At 46.7% G+C, this 22,589-nt stretch overlaps 1 protein-coding gene across 2 annotated transcripts in view; it reads right to left on the bottom strand.

The window, feature by feature from the left end:
- Positions 1-22,433, bottom strand: part of CCDC50 (coiled-coil domain containing 50) — a 42,568-nt gene extending 20,135 nt beyond the window's left edge. The window contains exons 1-3 of one of the 2 annotated variants that reach the window (XM_017810646.1): positions 22,339-22,433; positions 4,620-4,682; positions 3,173-3,296 (exon numbers count right to left, since the gene is read on the bottom strand). In XM_017810646.1, the coding sequence (XP_017666135.1) occupies positions 3,173-3,296; positions 4,620-4,682; positions 22,339-22,387 (236 nt within the window). In that variant the 5' untranslated portion in view covers positions 22,388-22,433. Of the gene's footprint in view, positions 1-3,172; positions 3,297-4,619; positions 4,683-13,513; positions 13,669-22,338 lie in introns of those variants that run through there. The other variant, XM_017810645.1, reaches the window with a different exon arrangement.
- Positions 22,434-22,589: the final 156 nt, after the last annotated feature.

The following is a 22,589-nucleotide window of genomic DNA, read 5'->3' as shown; positions in this document are numbered from 1 at the left end:
AAGGGTGGGTATGTGGAAGAAGGACATTGCAACAAGAGGGTTTAGAGGATAAATGTCACCAAGAAACAACTCATCTGTCTTAAGGAACAAAAAGGTACATGCAGCAGGAGGGAAAAGAAGCTTCATTATTTCTATCAAGTGCTCCTTGGAAGCAGACTTGCAATCAGGCTGGAGTTATTAATAGGTCAAACATCTCAGGACATCAGTTTCTTTCATCCAGGTAATGAAACCCGGTATTTTTAGCATGTGCCTGTGTGTGTTTCATTTTACTCTGGGGAGAGATGTGTTCAAAGGCACAAGAGTTCACACAGCAGCAACTCTAGTTCTTGAACCTGCCTTATATAAAGGGACCTTGGCAAACCTGGACCCAGCAAAGGACCACAGCCCCCAGCAAAACAATAGCTGAATAAGCAAATCCTAGGGGGCAGGCTGCCAGTAGGCCTGATAGTGGATCCCTTATGACCCCAGCCTCTGAGGACGTGAATTCAGGTAGAAAGCAAGTTAGAAAGGTCAGGCACATCAAGGCATTGCACGTCTCCAGTTCCCCTGGCACCTGTGAGCAGAGATGAAGTGCCAAGTTCATCAGCACAAACTGACTTGCTAAATACTTAAAATACATCTTATTACAGACAAACAGGACACAGAAACAGCTAATCATCTTTCAGAGCCAAGGCAACAAGGTCATTGCCTCTCCATTTGCAGCAAAGAACACTAGAAGTAATGCAAATGCAGAAGCATTTTCTTGTTCCTGATGACACACATCTTGGAATACACCATATCAATTTCTTAGAACTGAACAAGAACAGAGGACTAGGTTTTGGGGTTTATTGCTCAGTGGTAACTAAATACTGAGACTTGATTAGTAAATCAACATAAGCTAGTGTTTTAACTTGAGTGAGCATAAGAAAAGAGGTTAAAGAACTTTGACAGCCCTTCTCATTCTTCAGTTTCTTTAGTGTGAGTTCAAGTGCCCATCAGACCCCAGAAATCAGCCAGAGCAACATAAACATCACCCTTCCTGAACATCCCACCTACGTGTTCTTCCTTCCTGGGCTGCAGGAGTGTTAAAAGTGTTGGGAAAACTGTACATCAGTTTATAAAAAAAGAGAAAACACCCAAAAATCTGTGTGATAAGAAAGCTCCCTACCATTCACACTGATTGTAGCTACTAGTTGTTGCCAGATGAGGGAAAAAAAGAAAATGTTTAAGGGAATCATTCAAAGGAACTAGCTTACATTAATACAACAGAACCACTACAGCACTGGGAGCAAAATGGGGAAAGGACATATTTTCACACTATTTTATTTTAGTCATCTTGCTACTACACTTAGCAGCGTGCAGGCTGCTCAGCTAGATGTGAGAGATGCTTTTAAAGAAGCATAAAAATAAGGTTTGATGCTTCCCTGAATTCTTAAAAAGAAAAAAGTTATTTCTATTCTCTCATTTATCTTCACAAAGTCTTTCTGAGAAAATTTAGGATTTGAAAGACAGAAGAAAGCCCACAAATTTGAAGAGCTTTTGTATGTTTCCTGTTTCTAAAGACCCCCTACTTTTACTTCCTTACTTCTCCCATCACCTTGCAGTGTCAAACTGACCTACACAATACAGAAAGCATCAACAGGGAGGATTATTTTGTTGCCAGAATATGCTACTCTTAGACAAGGAGGAGTGGGAACATACAAAGAATTGAGGAAGAAAAAGATCCAATTACAAAAGGATTCCTCCAACTTCTTTTACTATTCTTGCAGAAGAGCTCATGCTTCCAGGAGCAGAACTGCTGCTGACACAACATTTTGCATCAGCAGTTCTGCCTGTGCCTTGGCTCACAAAGTTTGTAAATCCCATTTTACAGAGTCCTACAAGAAGAAAATCATTTGCAGCTCCCAGCAAGTAACAAAGAGGAATCACCTCTGCCATACGAAATTAATTTTTACGTTGTCATTTACACACTCACGACTCTAACTGGTAATAAAGACAAAGTTATTGGAAAAAAACCACAGACTTGAGAGATATATATGTATCTACCCAGAGCTGCCTCAGTGTGCTGGGAACATTGAAAACAATGGCTGATCTGTTACACCCCAGCTTCAAAGCTTTTATGAGCCACTGCTTTGAAGCCAGTCCTGTATCTCGCACATCTGCAACACAGAGCTCTTCTGCTTCATCACTGTCCCTGCCAGATGAGCCACCCAGGCTTTGTGATCCACCACCAGCTGTACCTGCTGGGTGGCATCCCAGAGCACGACACAAGCCTGGAGGCAGCACAGCTGCTGGGAGATGCATCCTGCCTTGCAGGCCCTGCATTTGCAGTGACCCCCATCCTGCCATCTCTCACCAGCAGTATCTGGCTGAGATGTGTCACAAAAATCATTTGTTACATCTCATACATTACAAGTCCACTCTGGATTGGAAAGTACAGTTTGTACTTTTTTTGCCCTGTACTGCCACCTTCCATTTCCACACCAGCTCCACAGCTGAGAGTCATGGCACACAGAAAGCCAAACCACAGGGTTCGATGTGCTGTGTGGGGACTGAGCAAACCTGCAGAGTAAACTGGATCGCTCATTAAACACCCTCCCACAGCTGCTACAGAAGTCAGTGACTGCAAAAGAAGGCCTGTCCCCAACATCCATACCCATCAAGTGACCCTGGGGCAGCAGTTTCCCCTTCCAGGTCACTTCACACTGAATATCTGCAAGCACAAGCATGGGCTTTCGGCTTTCAGTGCAGCAGGACACCCAGCTCCTCAAAAGCACTCACCAGGCACCAGAACAAACATACCAATATCTGCAATTTTCACAAGAGAGAGAATTCACTGTAACACTGTATTTATGTGGCATGGTTCCTTCTTTCTCAGACTTTGGCCCGCACAAGGTCAACAAAAGTGGCCAAGTTACTCCATTTTGCCAATGAGCAGTACAATGGGGAGACTCCTCTTCATGGACAGGCAACAGAATATAAGCCAGGATGGGCCCCAGGACCATCTACTTCCACCCTGTTCTCACTACTCTGTGCCTAGTATTAATACTTTTATAGCAATGGACAGCCAAAGAAAAAAGGAAACAAAAGCAAAACCTGAACCCCACGTACTGTCAAATCAAAGCAGCTGATTTCAGTGCTCTGACCAAATGGAACTAGCATTCCCATTTCAACAGCTCCATCACAAACTCACAAGTCTTTTTGGTGTTTTTGAGCACGTGCTTTCTTATCCTCCTCTTCTTGCAGTTGCTTGGCCATCTGCAAGTCATGTTGCACCAGACGATTACGCTGAACATTTGTAGCCAAGTGATGCTCAACTGGAAACAAACAGACAAGAACCCTCAAATCAGGGTGCAGAACTTCACTGCATGAACAAGATAAACCAAGTGGGAGGGAGATTCCAGGTCAGAGAAGAAGACGGATCTTGGCAGGGGAACACCAGGCAGCATCATTAAAGGTGGGAAAGTCCTGAGCTGAAATTATGCTAACAGCTTGAGATTGCCTTGTTTTAGCACTGCGAGGGCTGTATATGTGTCTCTGTTACCAAAACAAGATCTGCATATCTTAACACATCCAGGTTTACAGAGAATGTTTTTTAGGCTTTGAATTTCATTTTCTGATGATGGGAAATCACCCTAAGTGAATGACGTGGGTCTGGAAGGGACCACCAGAGGCCAGTGAGGATGAGCTGAACCTAAAGCACTTCTGATGGATGCTTCCCTAATTTGTTCTCAAGAACCTCTAGAGAAGAAAACTCCTCTCACTCCCAGCATAATTGGTTCCAAAAATCTCACTACCTTTATATTTAGCAACAGAGCAACTGAGTACTACTGTGATGCCTTTACCATATATGGATATTGCCTGAAAGAAAAAATGGCTATGTGAGCTGCAGCAGAGAGTCATCTTTAATTCAGTGGTCTCAGGTTCCAGCACCAAGGGCACAAGCAGCTGCACTCTTGGTGGAACAGCTGGAACGGCATTAGCACCTAGTACTGGCAGACACCAAACTGTTGAGAAGCTGATTAGAGGCCATCACACCTGAAACTGCAACGTAAACATTCACAAAGTAACAGATAAGCATATAAAAAAATCATTTTAAAAAAAAAGAACCAGTCACTTTGAAGTTCCTGGCTGTACTTTTTTTTCTCCTTTTAAACACTTCTAGGGTTTAAAAGCTGCCCTACCTCAAAATATCTGAAAAGGAAGCCTCCTCTCAAAAGGCAGACACAGGCAATTCTGAAATAAGTAAACAAACAGACCTCTTCTGGTGGTACTTCAGGTCAGCCTATAAAACTTGAAGCTTCCAAAATTGCTAGTCATTTCTAAAAACCTTGCACAGCAACGAAACCTCAAGTGCACTCCTACATACAATTTTATCACAAACGGCATAAAGAAACTCAGCTCTAAAGGAGAGCACAAAACTGAAACATGAAATGCAACTATCTCTAGGGTACAATGTGAGCTGGAGAGAAGGCAGTGTAGCATTACAGGATAGTCAAGACAGCAATAATAAACTGTATTCCACTAAAAAGAATAAAAATTGAATGTAGGACGCATTTCTCTTAGCAAAATCAAATAAAGCTGGGTTATCTGTTGGGACAAGTTTGCTTCAGTTTGTTCTCAACATTATTGCTACTTACTCTCTTGTTCCTGTAAGTTATGGGCCAAGGTATGATCTTCCAGAATAGCGAAGTCTCGACATACTGAACAGGGAAACAAAGTAAAGAGAATTAGTATCAGAAAAAAAAAAAATGCAAAAACACATCAGAAGAATTGTGGGAGTCAGGGGAATATACAGACTTTTGATACGCTCTCTGGACTTGTGTTTTTCCCCCTCCTTCGCTCATGTCTATTTTTGCATGCACGCACTTCTTTGTCCCTGTTGGCATAAAAAGCCTTCTTCACTCTCCCCTCCACTTCAAGAACAGAACTGCCCATGCCACCCCACGATCAGATCTTGTGTACAAACCTGTATTCCATTCAAATTCATACCCTGCCCATGGTGACTGTGTTCAACTGAAAACAAGGGTAAGCATTTGTGATTACAGTGACTTTCTCTGCCAGATTAAAGAGTCAGGGAACAGTATTTTCATGGCACAAAGGGTACATGCACACTGCCATCCCTCTGGAGCTGAGCAGACTGAGCTCCATGGTTCTCCCTGCAAGGCATTTCTACCATCTATAAAATGAAACATCATTTTATAGATGTTTCTTGTAAGCTTCATTGACTTTTTAAGTGCAGATGCTGGATTTGTACCTAGGACCCAGATATGGGATCAACCACAGTGTTAGGGGCTGCATATAATAAGTATAGCTTCTTAAAAAGATGTTGAAAATGACCTAGAGACAAGCAAAAGAGGAAAAGGACAAACTCCCTTTGGCACCAGTCTGAAAGCAGCAGATTTTTGCCAATGCCTATCACTTTCACACTTGAACTTGCAAAAGGGAATGCTCTACCCACACTGCAGAAAAACACCAGTGTGTATTTTTAACTTTTGATATGCAGTGGGCCAACAAAACTCAGGTCACATACTTACTGGGACAGGGACAGACACACAGCATCTGGTTCAGCCTTTTGGTGCTAGGCACACATCAGCTCCTCTGTGAACCAAAGACAACCTGTGCTCCTAAACTGCAGGATGGGACTCCATTTCACATGGGGTTTCTGCCTGCTTCAAGGGGAGTTTAAGGAAGTGGCATTGAAAAATTTATACTGGAGGAGTCTGTTACTTATTTTTCCCCTCAATATGACAAGCTAAGAAGCTTAACAGGACCCAAGAGGGGAATACCTCCCACTTGAAACACAGGTCACAAAGCAGAGGACTATGAGGTGCTTCTGAAGCCACAGTGGGAAGTACAAACCCCTGCTGCTGTGCTCCATGGGCAAACCTCTGGGGAAGACCAAGCTTTCTCTTTAGCAGTGCACAGGCACAGCCTAGAAGATAAAATGAAAATAACCCCAAAACCCCCAGAATGTATCAAAAGTACAAAGGGAATTTACGAGGATTCTGCTTAAGAAAGGCTTCAGAGATGGAAAAGATAAAATATTTCCATCATTGCAAAGGGTGGAAAAAACAAGGAAATGAGAAAGTAGCCACATTTTCCTGAGCCACAATGCTTCCCACTTCTCACATTCAAGTTCTGCTAGAGAAGCATCAAGACATTCCTCTGCACCCAGGTTTCTTCACAAAATATCATGAAGACTTTCGAGTTGTGTGCACTAAGAGGTCAGATAAATGTTTTATCATATTCAATGGAATTTTTTGTTGAATCTTTCTTTATTGAAGGGTGTTTTAGAGATGACAAGAGCTCCTAACAGCCAGAGCAGTGCTCCAGGGAAGGATAGTGACAAGCAGCAGGGTGGAGATGAGGACAAAGATTATGGTTATATGATCCCAAAGTGGCTCACTTTAAGCATGTACAATTCTGGATTGTGTAATTAAAGTTTTGGTTTTGCTAGGTTTTTTTATTGCAACTTCTTTTAAAAAGAGAAAGACTATATGAAACACTAAATAGCACTGAAATGCTTCCAAGTGGGCATTTGTGTACAAAGAAAGAAACATTGCCTTCAGCCACAGATCTGGAAAAGCCACAGATGGGTTGCAGGCAGCAACTCTATTCAGGTGACAAACCCAGGGTGCTTGGCAGTCATAAACATATTTTTATGGGATAGGGCAGGGGAATCTTGGCCACAGAGACTTGATTTCTGTGGTCCCTAATACTACTTCAGCTTCCTAGGATGATTGTGGAACAACCACCTACTGCTTACAAGAAGCATCATCTGGCTTACTGGAAAGGGATATCCAACTTGCAGGTTTGAGCCCTACTATCAGTTTGGAGCTAAGCAGACACCTCAACACAGAGCCACAGTCTGCCCAAATCTAGGGCTGTGCTATTACCATTATGTATTCAAGAAGCAGCACTTGCTCTTGACTGTTAAAAAAAAAAAAAGGAAAACAACAAAAGAGAAGGGGAAGGCAGTGTTATTTTTAACTGCAATAGGTCTCTGAGCAAGTCCACTGCACAGCTGCCCAAACAGCTGTACTAGCAAGACAAGACAGGCAGCACAGGAGCAAGGATGAACATTTCAGAGCTACATTTTCTTTTGCATAAAGATCACTGCTGTAAGAAATGCTTATAAGACTGCATCCCAGCCCTTCTTAACTCCTTTCTGCACAGGTTCACACATTGCCCTGAACCCTGTGGTATTCCAGAGCTCTGCCTTGTCATTCATGCTGCTGATTGTGCTTGCAGACCTTTGCTCCATCCTCCCCAGAGAGGCACACGTGCATAGGAGGAGTTCAGGGGTTTGTTTTTTTACTCCACTCTACCCACACCCAGACACACACACTGTTTGTTTGGGAAAAACCATGTTGACAGAAACATGCTTGTTGAGAAAGTGGGAGGGCTGTGGTAGGACACTGCTGCTTCCAACCCCAGGAAAGTCTGATCCCCTCCAGTAAGGTTTATTCCTACAATATAGCAAGGACTGTTTAACCCTTTTGGATTGATGGGCCACTAAAAACTTCCTAAAGAAAGCATGGACTCAAAATAATAGGGTCGAGTCCATATACTGTTGTGTTGCATAGATGGACCTGCTTCTTCTAGCTGCTCCTCCAGAGATCTGTTGGAAGTAGTCTATGGGTCTCCAAAGAAACAATCAAAACAAACTCCTCAGATCCCCAATTCTTACAGACTACAGCTGAAAATTGATGGATGTTAAGAGACACAAAGCAGGGACCAAGGTTCCTGTTTAGGAGCTCAGTGCCTGGGCCAGGAAGCACCCACAGCCCTGGGTACCACCTTCCCTGGTGCAATTCCCAGCTCCTGACCCAAAGCCACCGAGCTCAGATGCAGTGCCAACACAGCCACACAGCACCCAGAACTGAGGCCATGCCCAGCCACCACCTGTCCTGTCTCCACACAGTGTCAAAGCAAGTGGGACAACACCCTGGGATGAGCCCCCAAGTTGTAGGGCTTAGACACAAACACAGAGTTTGGGTCTTAAAACAGTGATATTAACCCATCAAGATCCAGTACAGAGAGAGAGGGAAGTTGGACAGTTACCAGTGATATGCATGATGGAAGGTCCCAAGTGTCGGGGCTCCCCAGTGACCCCATTTCACAGAGGACACAGCAAGGAGCAGACTGGTGGGGCAGCAGCAAGCCTTGGGTTTGCTCACACATTTTCATTTATTTATGCACTGCTGAAGAAGCCATTTGGCTGCGCATACACTCCTGTTAAGCCACTCTTACAAACCCAAACAGACGGCTCGAGCACACAGCCCTCTCTTTGTGCTGCTGTAGCTGCTGGCAGGGCAGACAGCACAAGAAGACCTTTCGTCACTGTCAGAAATTTGGCTGGGCTGGCTGACTCCAGCTCATCTGAGCACATTATTCCCAAGTCCCATCAGCCTGAGAACAATGTGCAAAGGAAGATGAGAACATCCCATTATGAACACAACGAAGTACTGTCAAACAGCCAAGTGGCAAGAGATGGGGGACACCTGCAACTCCCTAGCAAATCTGGGGGTGGTGGCAGAGCAGAGCACTCCCTCAAGACTAGACCCAGCACCCATGGCGCCAAGTCAAGCATGACGGCAGCTGCAAGTGAGGCCAAGGAAACCAACCCTCCTGTCCTTGAAGATGCACATCCAACAATGAGGCAACTGTGAATAACAGGAGATGTGGACCAGCCAGGCATGGTCTGAAATGAATTTCATCAGCACTAGTCCTCATCCCCTGCCCAGTCTCAGTGTGGCTCCAGCACACTCATTACTAGGTATTACGTGCACTGGGTTTGTTCTCAGAAATAGGATGGCCCCAATGACAACCGAGACTCACAACTGTCCTCTCCAAGAGGCTTCGTATTGACGGAAAAGAAATCCATTTCATTACTCCCTAACTGTACGCCTAAAAAATGAAAGGTAAGATTAAAGTTACCTTCACTGCTGCAAATCAACTTGACTTCCCATCCCCAGGCCCTGGCTGGAAGCCATCAGGCAGTCAAACAACCAGCAGGGGTGCAATCAGAGCAGCTACAATTGGCAAGTCCAGTGAAGCGTGAAACATTCACAACAGGTTTACCATAGTCTGATTAAGCCAATCAGCCTTGGCGCAGCAGGGAGCAGACCTGGAATACCCACTTCTGGCACAGCTGTCAATAAAAGAAATGCCAACCCAGAAATCCCAGTTGCTGCTACAGCCAGCAGAGGTGCCAGCAGGGGAGGATGAGGGCAGAAGCATCGTCCTTTGCAACAGTGGTGGAGTCCAAAATTCATGCAGTGGCATGGAAGAGGGAGCTCAGTTGCTTGAGGGATCCTCAAGAGCCTCTCTGCAAGCTCCAAGCAAAGGTCTTTTCCTATGGTAGTTCACCCTGAAAACAGACCTTTACACACATGAGTGCATCTGCAGCTCTTGCAAGCTTGGCTGCAAGCCCTGCCTTTATCAGAAAGATAAGGAAGTCCCTAGGTACAGAACTTGGCAAAATTACATTAAATAACCTTGTCCTTTTTATATTCTGCCACCTGCCTCACTAGCTTTCTCCAGCATTACCTCAGCTCCATACCTCAGCATTTCAAACACCAAACTGCTTCAAACAGAGTAAGGTAACCACAACAGAGGAGCAAAGGCAGCCTTACATGTTGTTAGTGATATTCAAGAGTGTGACAAAGAGGTAGGTAACACCCAGGAATGGGTGGTGTGGAACATGCAGTGTCTCGACAAGAGGTTAAACCCCACTGCCTTCTCAAGCAAGGCTCACACCAAAACATCCCCCTCACTTCTGCCTGAAGTCTTAGACCATGTTTTGACATCCACTACAAGGCCCAAGGGTTCATGTGGCCCATAAAACATGCTCTGGGACATCAGCCAGTTCAATGACCCAGGGACCACAGATGCATGTTCCAAGCATTTCCTTTTGGGTCTTAAAAACCACCTCTTGCTCCCCACCCCCTCCACTCCCAACATTTTTCTGTCAGCATCGTGTGCTAGATAATTCACAAAATAAACTAGAAGGTGTGAGTCATGCTTAGTTTAGAGCATCTGCATTTTTTGAATCCTGATCTGAAGGTCAGGAGGGAGAGAAAAGACAAAAGTAACAGGAAAAAAAGTTTCATCACTAAAAATCACTTTTTAGGGCCTACAGAGCTGATAAAGTATGTGGCAAGCAGCAAATGCAGCCTTTTACAAGCCAGCAGTCTCAGGAGGATGCTGAGTTATGAAGATTCCTGCAGATTAGAAGGCAAGCTGGGACCTCTTAGAGACTCTTACCAGCAGGGACTGGCCAGGCCACTCCAAGCCAGGTAGCCTCCAAAATCTGCAGACTGTTTCCTTGAAATGAAGCCAATGGGACCAAGCAGCCACCCAGGTGGAGGTGAGGGGCTAACCTGAAGGAAGGTTCCAGATAAAACACACGACTGGGACATTTCCTTCCCAGGAGCTGCTCTGTGAGATACACAGCCCGACCCCAGTGTTTCCCATTTCTGCCCTGCCTCTCCCATTGCACCAGGAGACACTCGAGCTCCTGCTACCACACATGGGTGCTGACAGAGGCTGGCCAGGACAGGTTTCCTCTGCTGCATTTACACAGACGACATTCCTAGGACCTTATTCACCAGGCCCCATCAGCGCCAAGGACATCAGAAAAACTCACGCAGGGAGAAGGTGGGTCCCAGACAGAGGGCAGGTCTGGGCAGCCTGAGAAAGGGAACAATTTCTGCTTCTCAGCCACAGCACCAGAGCATCACACATAGCTGGGAGCTATAAGGCAGCACAAGGAGACTGGATGACCCCACAGGGAACCAAACTGAGGGTTCCTGGCCTAATTCTTAAATGTGTAAAGATGCAAAAGAAAAAAAAATAAATCACCAAACCACCATGTTTTTTTTACTAGCAGTCTTGGCCTGGAAGCTAAGAACAGCTTGGGATTTGGGAAGGAGGTTATCCTCTCTGCTCTAAGCTAAATGCTTTGAGGTCAAGGCCATGAGATTTTTGAGCTCTGTCTACACTCCTCTCCAACAATAAGCTCTCACCTGCCCAACAGTGCTTCAAAAAGGAAGACTATGCATTTTGGAAACAAATCCTCAGAATTTGATTCTTTTTGTTAACCTGCCTTGAAACAAAAATCATCAGCATACACAAAATGCCTTCTCTGAGGCTGCTAATTTGGCATTCTCACTTCTGCACACTGTACCACAGAGCAGTCCTCAAACAGAGAGCATCTGCTGGACACCTCAAAACAGAAGGTGATGTGATTGCACAGTATAACAGGAAGGTGGAAATACTCAAGATAGTGAAAAAATACCACAAGGCATCTCAAAAGGTTATCCTAGAGCATGTCCCAGCCACAAAATTTGATAAAATTTATCATTCCACTTTTACAGAGAAGGCTGACATGCTTTTCATCACTGGATAACTCCACCCTACCTACTTTCATCTGCAATGTTTCCAAATAAGAGCAACTCTTCTTATTCTCAAAGCTTAAAACACAATCATAGAATCGTAGAATCAATCAGGTTGGAAAAGACCTCCAAGATCATCAAGTCCAACCCTTGATCCAACACTGCTTTGGTTACTAGACCATCCATTCTAATTTTAAAAACCTCCAGGGACAGTGAATCCACCACCTCCCTGGGCAGCCCATTCCAATGCCTGATTACTCTCTCTGTAAAAAATTTCTTCCTAAAATCCAACCTAAACCTTCCCTGGCATAGTTTAAGACCACGCCCTCTTGTCCTACTGCTGCTTGCCTGGGAGAAGAGATTGACGCCCACCTGGCTACAACCTCTTTTCAGGTAGTTGTAGAGAGCAATAAAGTTCCCCACAAGCCTCCTCTTCTCCAGGTTAAACACACCCACCTCCCCCAGCTGCTCCTCATAAAACTTGTGCTCCAGATCCTACACCAGCTTTGCTGCACTTCTCTGGACACTCCAGCACCTCAATTGTCCTTCTTGTAGTGAAGGGTCCAAAGTTGAACACAGCACTCGAGGTATGGCCTCACCAGTGCCAAGTACAGAGGGATAGTCACTGCCCTGGTCCCACTGACCACATTACTAATGATACAAGCCAGGATATCATTTGCCTTCTTGGCCACCTGGGCACCCATTGGCTCATATTTAGCTAGCTGCCAACCAGCACCCCCCAGGTCCTTTTCTGCTGGGTGGGTTTCCAGCTGGGTGGGTTTCCACTCTGCCCCAAGACTTTGTTCAATCTTGGACATACAGACATACCTGAAAATGGCATTGAGCCTTAAGGAGTACTAGCACCCATGCTTTGAAAATTTGTCCTTTTCAGCCATGTCTTGTTGGATTCCCAGATACAGAGTACTTTGAGTCACAAGAACTTTCCAATACCGCTAAGTCCTATAGCCAACATTCCTCTTACAGCTGCTGCTTTCTATTCCAGGGGCCCAACACGTACAGTACTTTGCCACTTTAAAGCAAAGAGCAGAAAGGTAAGACAATATATGCTAATGTCTGCATGTCATTACCTGCCAAGCCCAGAACGCTCATCTCTGTAGAAATTTCTTGAATGTCCCAGTGTCCATCACCCTGTACAGGACTACCTACACCCAAAAGATGACCAGTGAGCTCAGCCACTGCACTGTGGACCCACCAGTAACACCTAGGTGGGCAGGTACAAAAACCTCAAGGTAGATATACTTGTAAGGGATGGTTTGGCTAGTTTGACACCACAGGCAAATAGCATACCTCAGGCAGTCAAACACTTCACGCAACATCCAAGATGAACTGGGTCTGTGTATGGAAGAAGTTAATCATCAACGAGAACTAAACCTGCTTGTGTAGTTCATTCTCTCCAGCATTTGACAGAGCTTCAGTTGACTCAGCTAATACCACATGTGCAAAATGATCAACCAACAACAGAGACAGGGAGAAGCTTTCCTAGAAGTCAATTTTAACCACTGCCTCCCAACCATAGACCACAGCAAAACAAACAACACTTGCCTCCAACAGCTGTGTTTTATCCTCACTTTGCCCAAAGGCAAACTACCACACATGTCACTGGAGAGCAGGGCAGGAGTTCCCTTCACCAAGAGAGGTCAAAATCCCTGGCTCTCACAGACATCCCCATGAACACCACTGTAGCTGTAAAACATGCCTTCAGCTGTCCCCCAGGGATTGTACAACACTGTCTTTTTCTGGAAGTTTTCTTTTTGTTTCTTTTGCAGGATGACAGGACATCATGGCAGTTTTAGCTTTAAGCCCAACACTACTCATTTTTAAATTGGTGTAAGGGGGGGGGGAAGAAAAATAGTTTTCTTTCATGCACAACTCAAAACAGCCACCCACTCAGAAAACTGCTCGGGCATGGAGCTTGCCATCTCAAAAGATGTGCACTACATACACTCCCTTACCCCACACCCATCTCCATCAATGATAACTGTATTTTGCTTCAACCTGTTTAATTCAGCTTTTGTTTCAGCATTCTAGGCATTTTTACACTACATAATTCTTCGAATGACACACTGAATTTCCCAGATAGGCAAAACTTCCATTCTCTGATAAATGCACACCTAAACTCCTTGTTCAGTTCAGTAGTTTCTCTGCAGAGAGCTGGCAGGTCCACTTTGTGGTTCAGGGTGGCTTTCAGGAGACATGGCACCCTGGGTCACAGATCTTCCACCAGCATTTCTAAAACCTTGGTTTCGGGCTGTGATGAATAACAGCACAGCAGCTCTAGAGAAGCAGGCAGGCAGATGGGAGCGAAGATAATGCAAAGTGTCAGCTCTCCCAGGCTTCTCTTCCAGCTTAATTCTAAAAGATAATATAGCAAAATACAAGGGAGACAGGATACGGAACAGGAGCTCTCAATGTCCCTCAGGTACAACTTCATGCCCTGACTCAGTTTAGTGACTGCTTACAAAAGGCTGACTGATGGAAACCTCACACCAACACAGAGAGGGCCAAAAAAGGTTCAAGTTCCTCTCAAAACCCCACAGTGTGGTTTTACACAACAGTAACCTGCATTTGTACAGAGGAACAAGAATCTCTGGAGAAAACAAGCAGAAGAAAGATTCCCCCAGAGACATCGCTTCACTTTCAGCCTTTGGGTGACTAGAGCTAAACCTGACACTGTTCCGAGGCTTGTAGCTAAACCAGAGCTGCAGCTGGAAGGACAGACCACAGTATCAGTGCACAAGTGAACAAGCCAGGTTTGATTCATCCAGATGAGATAGCAAGAGAAGCAAAGCTCATGCAGGATGGGCCTCTGGGCAGCGTCCCAGCCTTGCTGGAAACCCAGCCAGCTGCTGCACTGGAAGCTGAAGGTACCTGAACTGATCGTGCAATCAGCTCCGATTCTTGCAGAGATTCCTAATCAGCTTTCTGTTCCCTAGAAAGGTGGCTGCTGGGATGTAAGGAAGGACTCCAGAATGTCACATGTTCAGATGCTGTCAGCATTGCAAATCTACTCTGCGAGAACAACCTTCCTCTACCCAATCAACTGAGGACGCTCTACGTTGTTTCAAAACCCCTATTCTTTGCTCCACCAGCTCCTCATGGGAACTCTCTCCTCTCTCCTCTCTCCCACTGCTTCCTGTGTTTAAGTTCTCCAGGTTTATTAGTCAGCTCTGGGGAACACAAAATACCAAAACTGGCCCCAGATCAGTCAGAGTTCCACATCCATGTACAAAAGAGTCACAAATAAGTAAAGCTGCAGCACTAACAATACAAGTCCACTTTCTTGTCACAGCCTTGTGTTGGCATGCTGCCATTAGTGCAACTACGGATTTAAAACAGTGGAATATGAGGCAAGAATAAGTCCCCGGCATCTGAGGCTAGATGGACAGGGAGGCAGAGCTCCCAATGCAAACTGCTTTGTGGCATCTGAGCCCACAGCTCACATGCACTGCAAAATGTGAGGAAGAAGCAGGCTGGCAGCCTTTTCTCCTCTCCAAGAGCACGAAATGAGCCCCAGGTCAGTGAAAGTAAAATTTTTTGCTTTGGGAACTATATCACCCTCAGGTGATATTGCATATTCACGGCTTCTTAAAAAGAGGAAAAAAAATAATAATAAAAAACCCAATTAAAATCAGGACAAAACAAGTTCACCTGTTACACCGCCAGAGCTGACGCTGTGGGTAATGCCCACCGCCTGGAGAACCAGGTACTACTGAGCTGGAGACAAACCTGCTTTTTCCACCTTGTATCAGGGATGTGCAGAATCCAGGGAGGGCTGTGCAGCCCTAGCCAAGGACGCAGTCCTTCCAGCACTGCAAATAAGGCCAGGAGAGCCCAGCCTCTTCCCAACACCGACTTCCTTCGGAAACCTGGCGCCAACCAGATTGCCTGCAGGAGAGCACAGTCCTGTGAACAGCAGTGCTCTCTGCCAGCCACAAAAACAGCCCACACCCTGGCAGCTTGGAAAATTCCCAGGCCTTTTCCCCGCTGTCCTCCACACTTCACCCCAGCCCCCATCAGCACTACCAAAGGCTCCAGGAGGCACTGGTGAATTTAGGACATAAATCCTCCCTATCCCACCAGCTGGCACCCCAATAATAACACTAACATCAGAACAGAGGGAGAAGACATTTATTTCCACCAGGACACCACAAGTCACGTTTACCATATCTGGAACAGACATATATGATAAGCTCAGGTGCTTTTGCAGTGCAAAGCCTTTCTGCTGTGCAGAGATAGGGAAGCTTTCCATCCGCACCAGGGAAGGCTGCCTCGAGCCAGTCCAGCACTACCCCAACACATGTCTCAGGTGAGGGGCAAAGAATGTTCCCAGCCAGGGCACACTCCAGTCTCTGGTCCCATCTGGATGTAAAGAGCCAGTACTACACATATTGTAACTTTTGGAGAGGTTTCTGCTGAAAGAAATTAAAACCCCCACTGCCGGGAAATATCGCTGTTTGCACAAACTTCTTTCCTCCTTTATGTCCCATTACTTCTCAGGTCAGTCCTGTCAGTGTCCTTATGGTCTGTGTCTCAGTGCTTTCAGATATTTGCTCATTTACAACCTTTTCCCCTTTGTCATCACTTCTGAACAGCTCGTATTGAGCCCACATAACATTTCCTCTTAGAGCTGATTCCTCCAGCCACCAAGTTCTGGTTCAGCAAAAGGGCTCGCAAATGAGTGAACGAAAATGCAGACAGGAACTCCGTTTTACTGCACACAGCTTGTTACACCTCCTTTGAAAAGAGAAGTGAAGAAGAGTGACTCACTTACAAACCCACTTTGACTTTCTATCCTGAAGAGCACTTACCGCAGGGCAGAGCTGTCAAGAGCAGACGGACAAAACCCCTACCAACCCAGGCCTGAGACAAAAGGATCTCACTATTTTTATTTGGCTGACAGAGCATTGTGGCAGTGGCACTGTGGGATGGTGTGCAATTAAAATAACCATCAGTTGAGCTTCTGGAGCCTGACACAAAATCCTTGGGCAAGGGCAGAAGGGCTGCAGTGGGCTCTGTGCAGGCTTTCATCTACACCTTTCTCCCCAGGAAAAGTAACACTTCTGGCAAGCTTAACTCACAGGGTGCCTGGGGTTACAGGGTAAATTTTATGAGCACCCAGGCCTAAACTGATCTCCTTTGTTCAAGGCAAAGTTCTCAATAGCCCTGCCTTGCATCTCATACATACAGAATGGTGCTGCACTCTCCTGCTCTCTTTCCAGCTCTGCTGGAAGTGTCTCCCAGCCATGGCCACACAGCACACACTCAGAGAGCTGTGTGATATCTTTTTAAATACTGAGAAAGAGAACAGCAGGAAGGTTCCATTTTCTGCTTTTTGAAAAGGAACTATAAATGAAGTGTCAAGGGACTTCCACGAAGTCCTATATGTGTCCCATGGAAAAGCCAGCACTGTAAGGTGAACAGAGACTGTTCCTGACACACAGGAGCCTCCAGGGAGACAACAGCTTTCCCAGTGGAAATGTCCAGCAAATATGCCCTTTACTCCATGCACTGCAATCCACCAGCAGCAGAATGGCAATTATCTTTATCACCTTTCTGGAGAATGACAAAAGGACCAGCCAGCAGTGACTGCCATGCCAGAAAATGGACCTAAAGCTTCTCAAGGTTTAAGGCAGTTTTACCAAAAGACCAGCCTTCTTCCTCAGTCCTTCAGCCTTCAAACCAGCACAAAGCAGGAAGAGCAGCAAGCAAGTGGGAAGCCAGCCATCTGGGAACACTCTGGAAAGGGAGACAAGGAAGCAGGCAGGGAACTTGTTGCTTTGTCCTATAAATCACCACATTCATGTGAACTGGATGACTCTGAGCAAGAAAAAGAAAGCTTATTTCAGCAAAGCAGAAGTTTCACACAGCCCCAAGGCATATCCCATTGTTTCTCCAAGCAGGGTTTCCTTGTGCCCAAGTGAGCACAACCAGCCTCTCCTGCTCCTTGCAGCAGCCATCTCCACCTCCTGCCTGGCACGTACAGACTCTCTGGCCTTCCATGGCCACAGGAAATTAAAGATTAAACAGAGGCCCACGGTCACCACAAACACACTGCTCAGCTGGGATCACTACTCAGAGACCAGCAGTGGGTGATGGATGATGCCTCAGTAGTATCACACATGAGAGAAAACCCTCCATCACAGCCCTATATCTCCGGGAATTGGTGCAAAACAGGCTGTGCCTTCTCTTATCCCAGTCTAAAAATTTGTCAGGAGCTAAGGAAACATCTTTGCAATAAGCATCAACAAGAGTCTGGAAGCTTTGCTCTGCCAAAGACTGCTTTTTGAGCAATCTTTTTGCCTCAGTACAACCTCCACAGAAGCTTGCAGAGGACAAGTGCTAAGGGTTTAGGGATGGGAGGAGGCAGACCTGCTTGCTCAGTTGCCTTTCAGAGCCAGGAGCATGAAATATGCTAATCCTGCCCATCTATGCCAAGCACTGCAGACCCAGAACCACTGAATGCATAATAAAATTTCCACCCAGCCTTAACCAGAAGTGAAATGAGCACCACAGCCTCAGCTACTGGATTCATGCATGCTGGAAAAACAGATCTCCTACTCCCCAGAAGAGTGGACATGAACCAGTGACCTGCATCTATATTCCATCACTCTCTGCCTCCCCATTGCCCTCAAGCCATCCAGCTTGCCTGAATTTTTCAGAGCCCTTCTACAAGGAAGTCACAAAAGCAGAAAATCATGATACTGCAAGGCAAAATCCCAGCTGGAGCCAAAGGGCATGGGGCAGGTGGCTTCACAATGACCTGGCTGACCCTCAGCTGCTCTCAAAATTGTTGCCCTGATTATACTAATCCAGTTAAAGGCCAATGCTTCCTTCACATGAATACAGCTGACAGCTCATCCCTCAAAACCATTCCCTGAAAAACCCTTCAGCAGAATCCCTCCTCATCAGACACCGTGCCAGCCATCAACACTTCCTGAACCCCCTTCCACCTTTGACAGACACCAAGTTTCTCTTGTCCACTGTGTTGCTGAGCACAGACAGGCACCAAAGGCCCCAGCGTAAGCCAATAAGCTCAGTCTGTTCCATGAGAGCCTGCCACATTGCACTTGAGAGCTGATCCCCCTCCCCAGTCACTTGGAATGTCAGCGGCCAGGAGGTTTTTATTGCAGGAGCCTCAGCACAGGTCATGTTAAGCTGCAGAGGTCAGCAGAAAGGTCTGTAGTTGGGAAGAAGAGAGACTGATGCTAACAGCAAACTTTTATTCAATTTATGCTAAGGCAAAAGACAGACAGCCAGGCTGCCTGCCCCAGAGAACGCCTTGCCAAGACACAAAATATTCCAGCCCTTCCTGTTTCCTCAAGGTTGCAGTGAGAGCTGTATCTTTTACTACCACGTTTGGGAAACTGGCCTCTCAGGCAGCAGACTACAACCACCAGCATTTGAATGTACAGCTCAGGAGCTCCCAAAAGTCAAATCAGATGCTTAAAACAAAGAGTAGAAACCACAGTATGAGCATTGTTGCCGTGTCTCTCCAAGCACAGGTGTATTGCCTTTTATGTCCTTATAGCACTACTCAAAAAAAAATTCAATAAAAACATTTTAGCCACGGCAAATTTCCAGCAAATTTTCCAGAGCTTCACACTGCTGGGGCAGACAGAGTTCAGGGTCCTCCCCTCCACCTCTCCCTTTTCTCTCCTCACAAAGGATTCAAACTGGCAGAAAGATTAGGAGCCCCTGGCAAGGATGCCCAACCCTGGGTTTTTCCTGCTGCTGCTAACAACTGATGGCTCTCAGAGATTGCAGAGGATCAAGGTCTAAGCCTCAGTCCTAGCAGACAGGTAGCTCCTTCACAAAGGCATTGCCACACTCTTCAGCCCTTTGGAAAGGCAACAACAGCAGATGGGACAACAGGTACATCCTCCAAAGGTGGGCAAGGTTTGCACAACTCCAAAAGACCTCCTCAGAAACGCCTCCTGTGCAGTTCTGCTTGCCTGCACGCAGCCACAAATGCCACTCAGGTCCAAGAGCTCATTTCCAACAAGCAGCCAAGAAGAGGGTGTAGCCCTTCCCAAATTTAGCTGCTAGTAATGCATCAGATCACAAGAAATGTGAGACAGAGATCAAGCAGAGTCCAAGAGAATTTATTGTATTTGCTTTAGAAGTAAGTAATTAAAATAATGTTTCTAGGATTTTTTTTTATCACCAAAAGGCTCACAAATAAGACCTCTGATAAAAAAGATCTACTCACATAAACATGAGCAATCTCCTCAGGCAGGTCAAAAGAGCAAACAGCAAAGGCTACTTTGTGAAAAGCAAATATGTCACAGATATTTGGGAGGTGAACAAAAACGCAGGCAGAGCAATTCAGGCCACAGATTGCAACTAACACCAAAACCTTCAGCAAATAACTTACAAGAGGTTTACTGACCACAGTGGTCAGAACATCTACTTCACCGCTCATGGAAAAATGGTTCTGTAACTCCAGGCTGCAGCAGCAAGGTCTAGTTTATAGTAGGAAAAGTGTGCTTTGAGAGTGCATTTCGCACCCATAAACCCCTGTCCACAAAATAAACTCAAGCAGCTGAAGCAGTTTTCACCTGCAAAATGCCAGCTATATCAGGCCTTCAGCTGATATAAATGCTTTCAGAAATAAGAAAGGAAAGTAAACACACAAAGCAAGACTTCCTGCAGCACCTAGCTACAGCTATCAGATTTTCACTACCATCGTTGCACTGAAATGCACTTTTTAGAGGAGTTTATTGAGACCATTCCAGAAGAGGAGGATGACCCTGTCTCACAGCAGTCCCAGCTACCTGTAGACAGAGAGAACTTGGACACAATACCTCCACTCCTGAAGGAGAGCTGGTGAAGAACAAAGTACTCAAACCGAAACGATGTTCTTCATTATTAATGAATGACTAAACTGACCTTTACCCCAAATGAAGAAAGGGAATGTTTTTCCAGAAGGATCGACAGTGATTTCTCTATCAGGAGCAATAAATATTTCCATAGGTGTGGAAGGTGATGCATTTCTTTCCTTGGTTGGCATTAACACACAGCATGAAAAGACCTAATCCAAAGCATAGCTCAGTTTCAACACTTCCAAAATAAAAACAACTGATGCCATTGAACTGCGCGACACATGCCTGAGACTTTACAGAACATGGCTCAAACCTCATCTACTTTGTATGCCGGAGCTGCTCTGGGATTCTACTTTAATCCCATTGCTATCATGTAACAACAAATCGTTGTAACAGGACACTCTTGAAGCTTAATCCACGCTATACCATAGGTGCAAATTTACCACGGACTGGTTGAGTTATATTGCAACCCTGTAAATATACTTCCATTCGGTGTGTAAGCGACATTAGCTCGGTCCACTTAGTTCACTTCAGAAATGAACAAAGACAAATCAAGGCTACCTAAATTCTGAATATGAGCATCTACACAGGGATTTAATTCACTTTAATCAACCCACAGGAAAGGTTAATTGGATTCATTTTCTTGAGTAACCATGTGTGGACAGACCCTTAAGATGAGATCTTGACCACACTAAAATGACCAATAACAACTTTGCAAATGACTTAATAGGGACAACATTAACCCCTAAAACTTCAAGTTTCTTTCCAGTAGCACTGACTGAAGCACTGAAGGATGACAAGAGGTCAAAAGTAACACCCAGCTGCCTGCACAGACATATGTTTTCTACTCTTGACCAGCTGAATCATCAAATTCACACTTGCTATTTTGTAAGAATTGAAATTTGAAAAAATTTAAAACAAAAAAAAATTACCAATGGCAAGGGAAAAAAGTTTAAGGAATTTTGGTTGTTTTAGGCAGGCACACAGTGCTCTCTATTACCAGAGCGTAAATCTAAACTAACTTGATTATAACAGTGCTTCTACTGGTTTATATCACAAATCACTGTCAGAAAGAACAAACTATCTCGTGCAAAGCTTTTTAAACCCAAAGCAGCTCCAGGGCACGTTTAATTGAGCTCAAAAGCACACGTGTGAGGCAGACACTCAGCTAACAGGGAAGCCAAGGCCAGCCTGGCCCAAGGGAAGGTGAATCCGTGCTCTGAGCACAGGCCAAGCCAGCGGGACCCCTGGAAAGCGAGGGGGGCACTCCCCGCCCTGTGCTCCGGCAGGCACGGGGGGTCTGCAGGGCGGGGCGGAGCTCCAGAGCTCAATGCAGGGCAGTCTTCACAAAAACCACTGGGCTTAAGTATTTTTAACCGGGATCTCAACATCACCAGTCCCCCTCAAATTGTTGAACGTTGACAGTTCTGCTCCCATTTTTTCAACTCCCCGAGCGGAACCTCCACACGCGGCCGAGGCGTAAGTGCGAGGGACATGTCCGCACGTCCGTCCCCCGCGGGGTCTCCCGGCTGTCTCACCGCCCGCGGGAGCGCAGCCCGGTGCCCCCATCCCGGCTGCCCGGGCGCGGCGGGGGCAGCGCGGCAGAGGCGCCGGCGGCGGCCTCGGCCCCGGCGCAGACAAAGGGCTGCGCCCTCCCCCAGCGCCGCTCCTCGCCTGCTCCCGGGGGGAAGCGGCGCTTCCAACCCGCCCCCCGCCGCTCACGCCGGGAGGGGAGAGTCGGTAGCGGGGCCAGGCTTTCAGTCCAGCGAGCGCTGCTGCTCCCCCGGCGGCCCCCCCGCCTTCCCTCCGCTCCCGCGACCCGCACGGACCCCCGGACATCCCGCACGGGGCACCGGGACGTTCCCGCAAGCCCCGGGGAGCCCCGCGCAGCGGCCGGAGCGCCCCCGTCCCCTCCCGCTGACCCGGCGCCTCGGCACCGCCCCGGCGCTCGGAAATTGTCAAACAATAATATTGGGGGAAAAAAATAAAATAAAAAAAAAAAGCAAACCCCAAACATTTCTCCCTTAGTTCCCCCCCCCCCCCCCCCCCGCGAGATGTCCGCCAAGCAGCCCCGTCCCGTCTAGCGCCCCTATGTCCCCCGGGGTGACCCGCACCTTCCTTGACTCCGGGCAGCTTGGAGTGGTCGATGCCGATGCCGGCCATGGCCTCGCCCCGCCCGGCGAGGGCAGCGCCGCGGCGGTGCCCCCGCGCCCCGCACCGCCAAGTTGCGAGCGGATGGAGCCGGCGCGGCCGGGCCGTACGGCGCGGGAGAGCGGACAGAAAGCGCCGGGCGGGGCGGAGCGGGGCCGCCTCGCCGCCCCTCGACCCCTTCCGGGGAGGCGGGCGGGGGCGTCCCGGGCGGCTT

The sequence above is a fragment of the Lepidothrix coronata genome, unplaced genomic scaffold (genome assembly GCF_001604755.1).
Source record: "Lepidothrix coronata isolate B3197 unplaced genomic scaffold, Lepidothrix_coronata-1.0 Scaffold29, whole genome shotgun sequence".
NCBI lineage: Eukaryota > Metazoa > Chordata > Aves > Passeriformes > Pipridae > Lepidothrix > Lepidothrix coronata.
The sequence above is the reverse complement of the archived record's forward strand: the minus strand, read 5'-3'. Positions and strand labels throughout refer to the sequence as shown.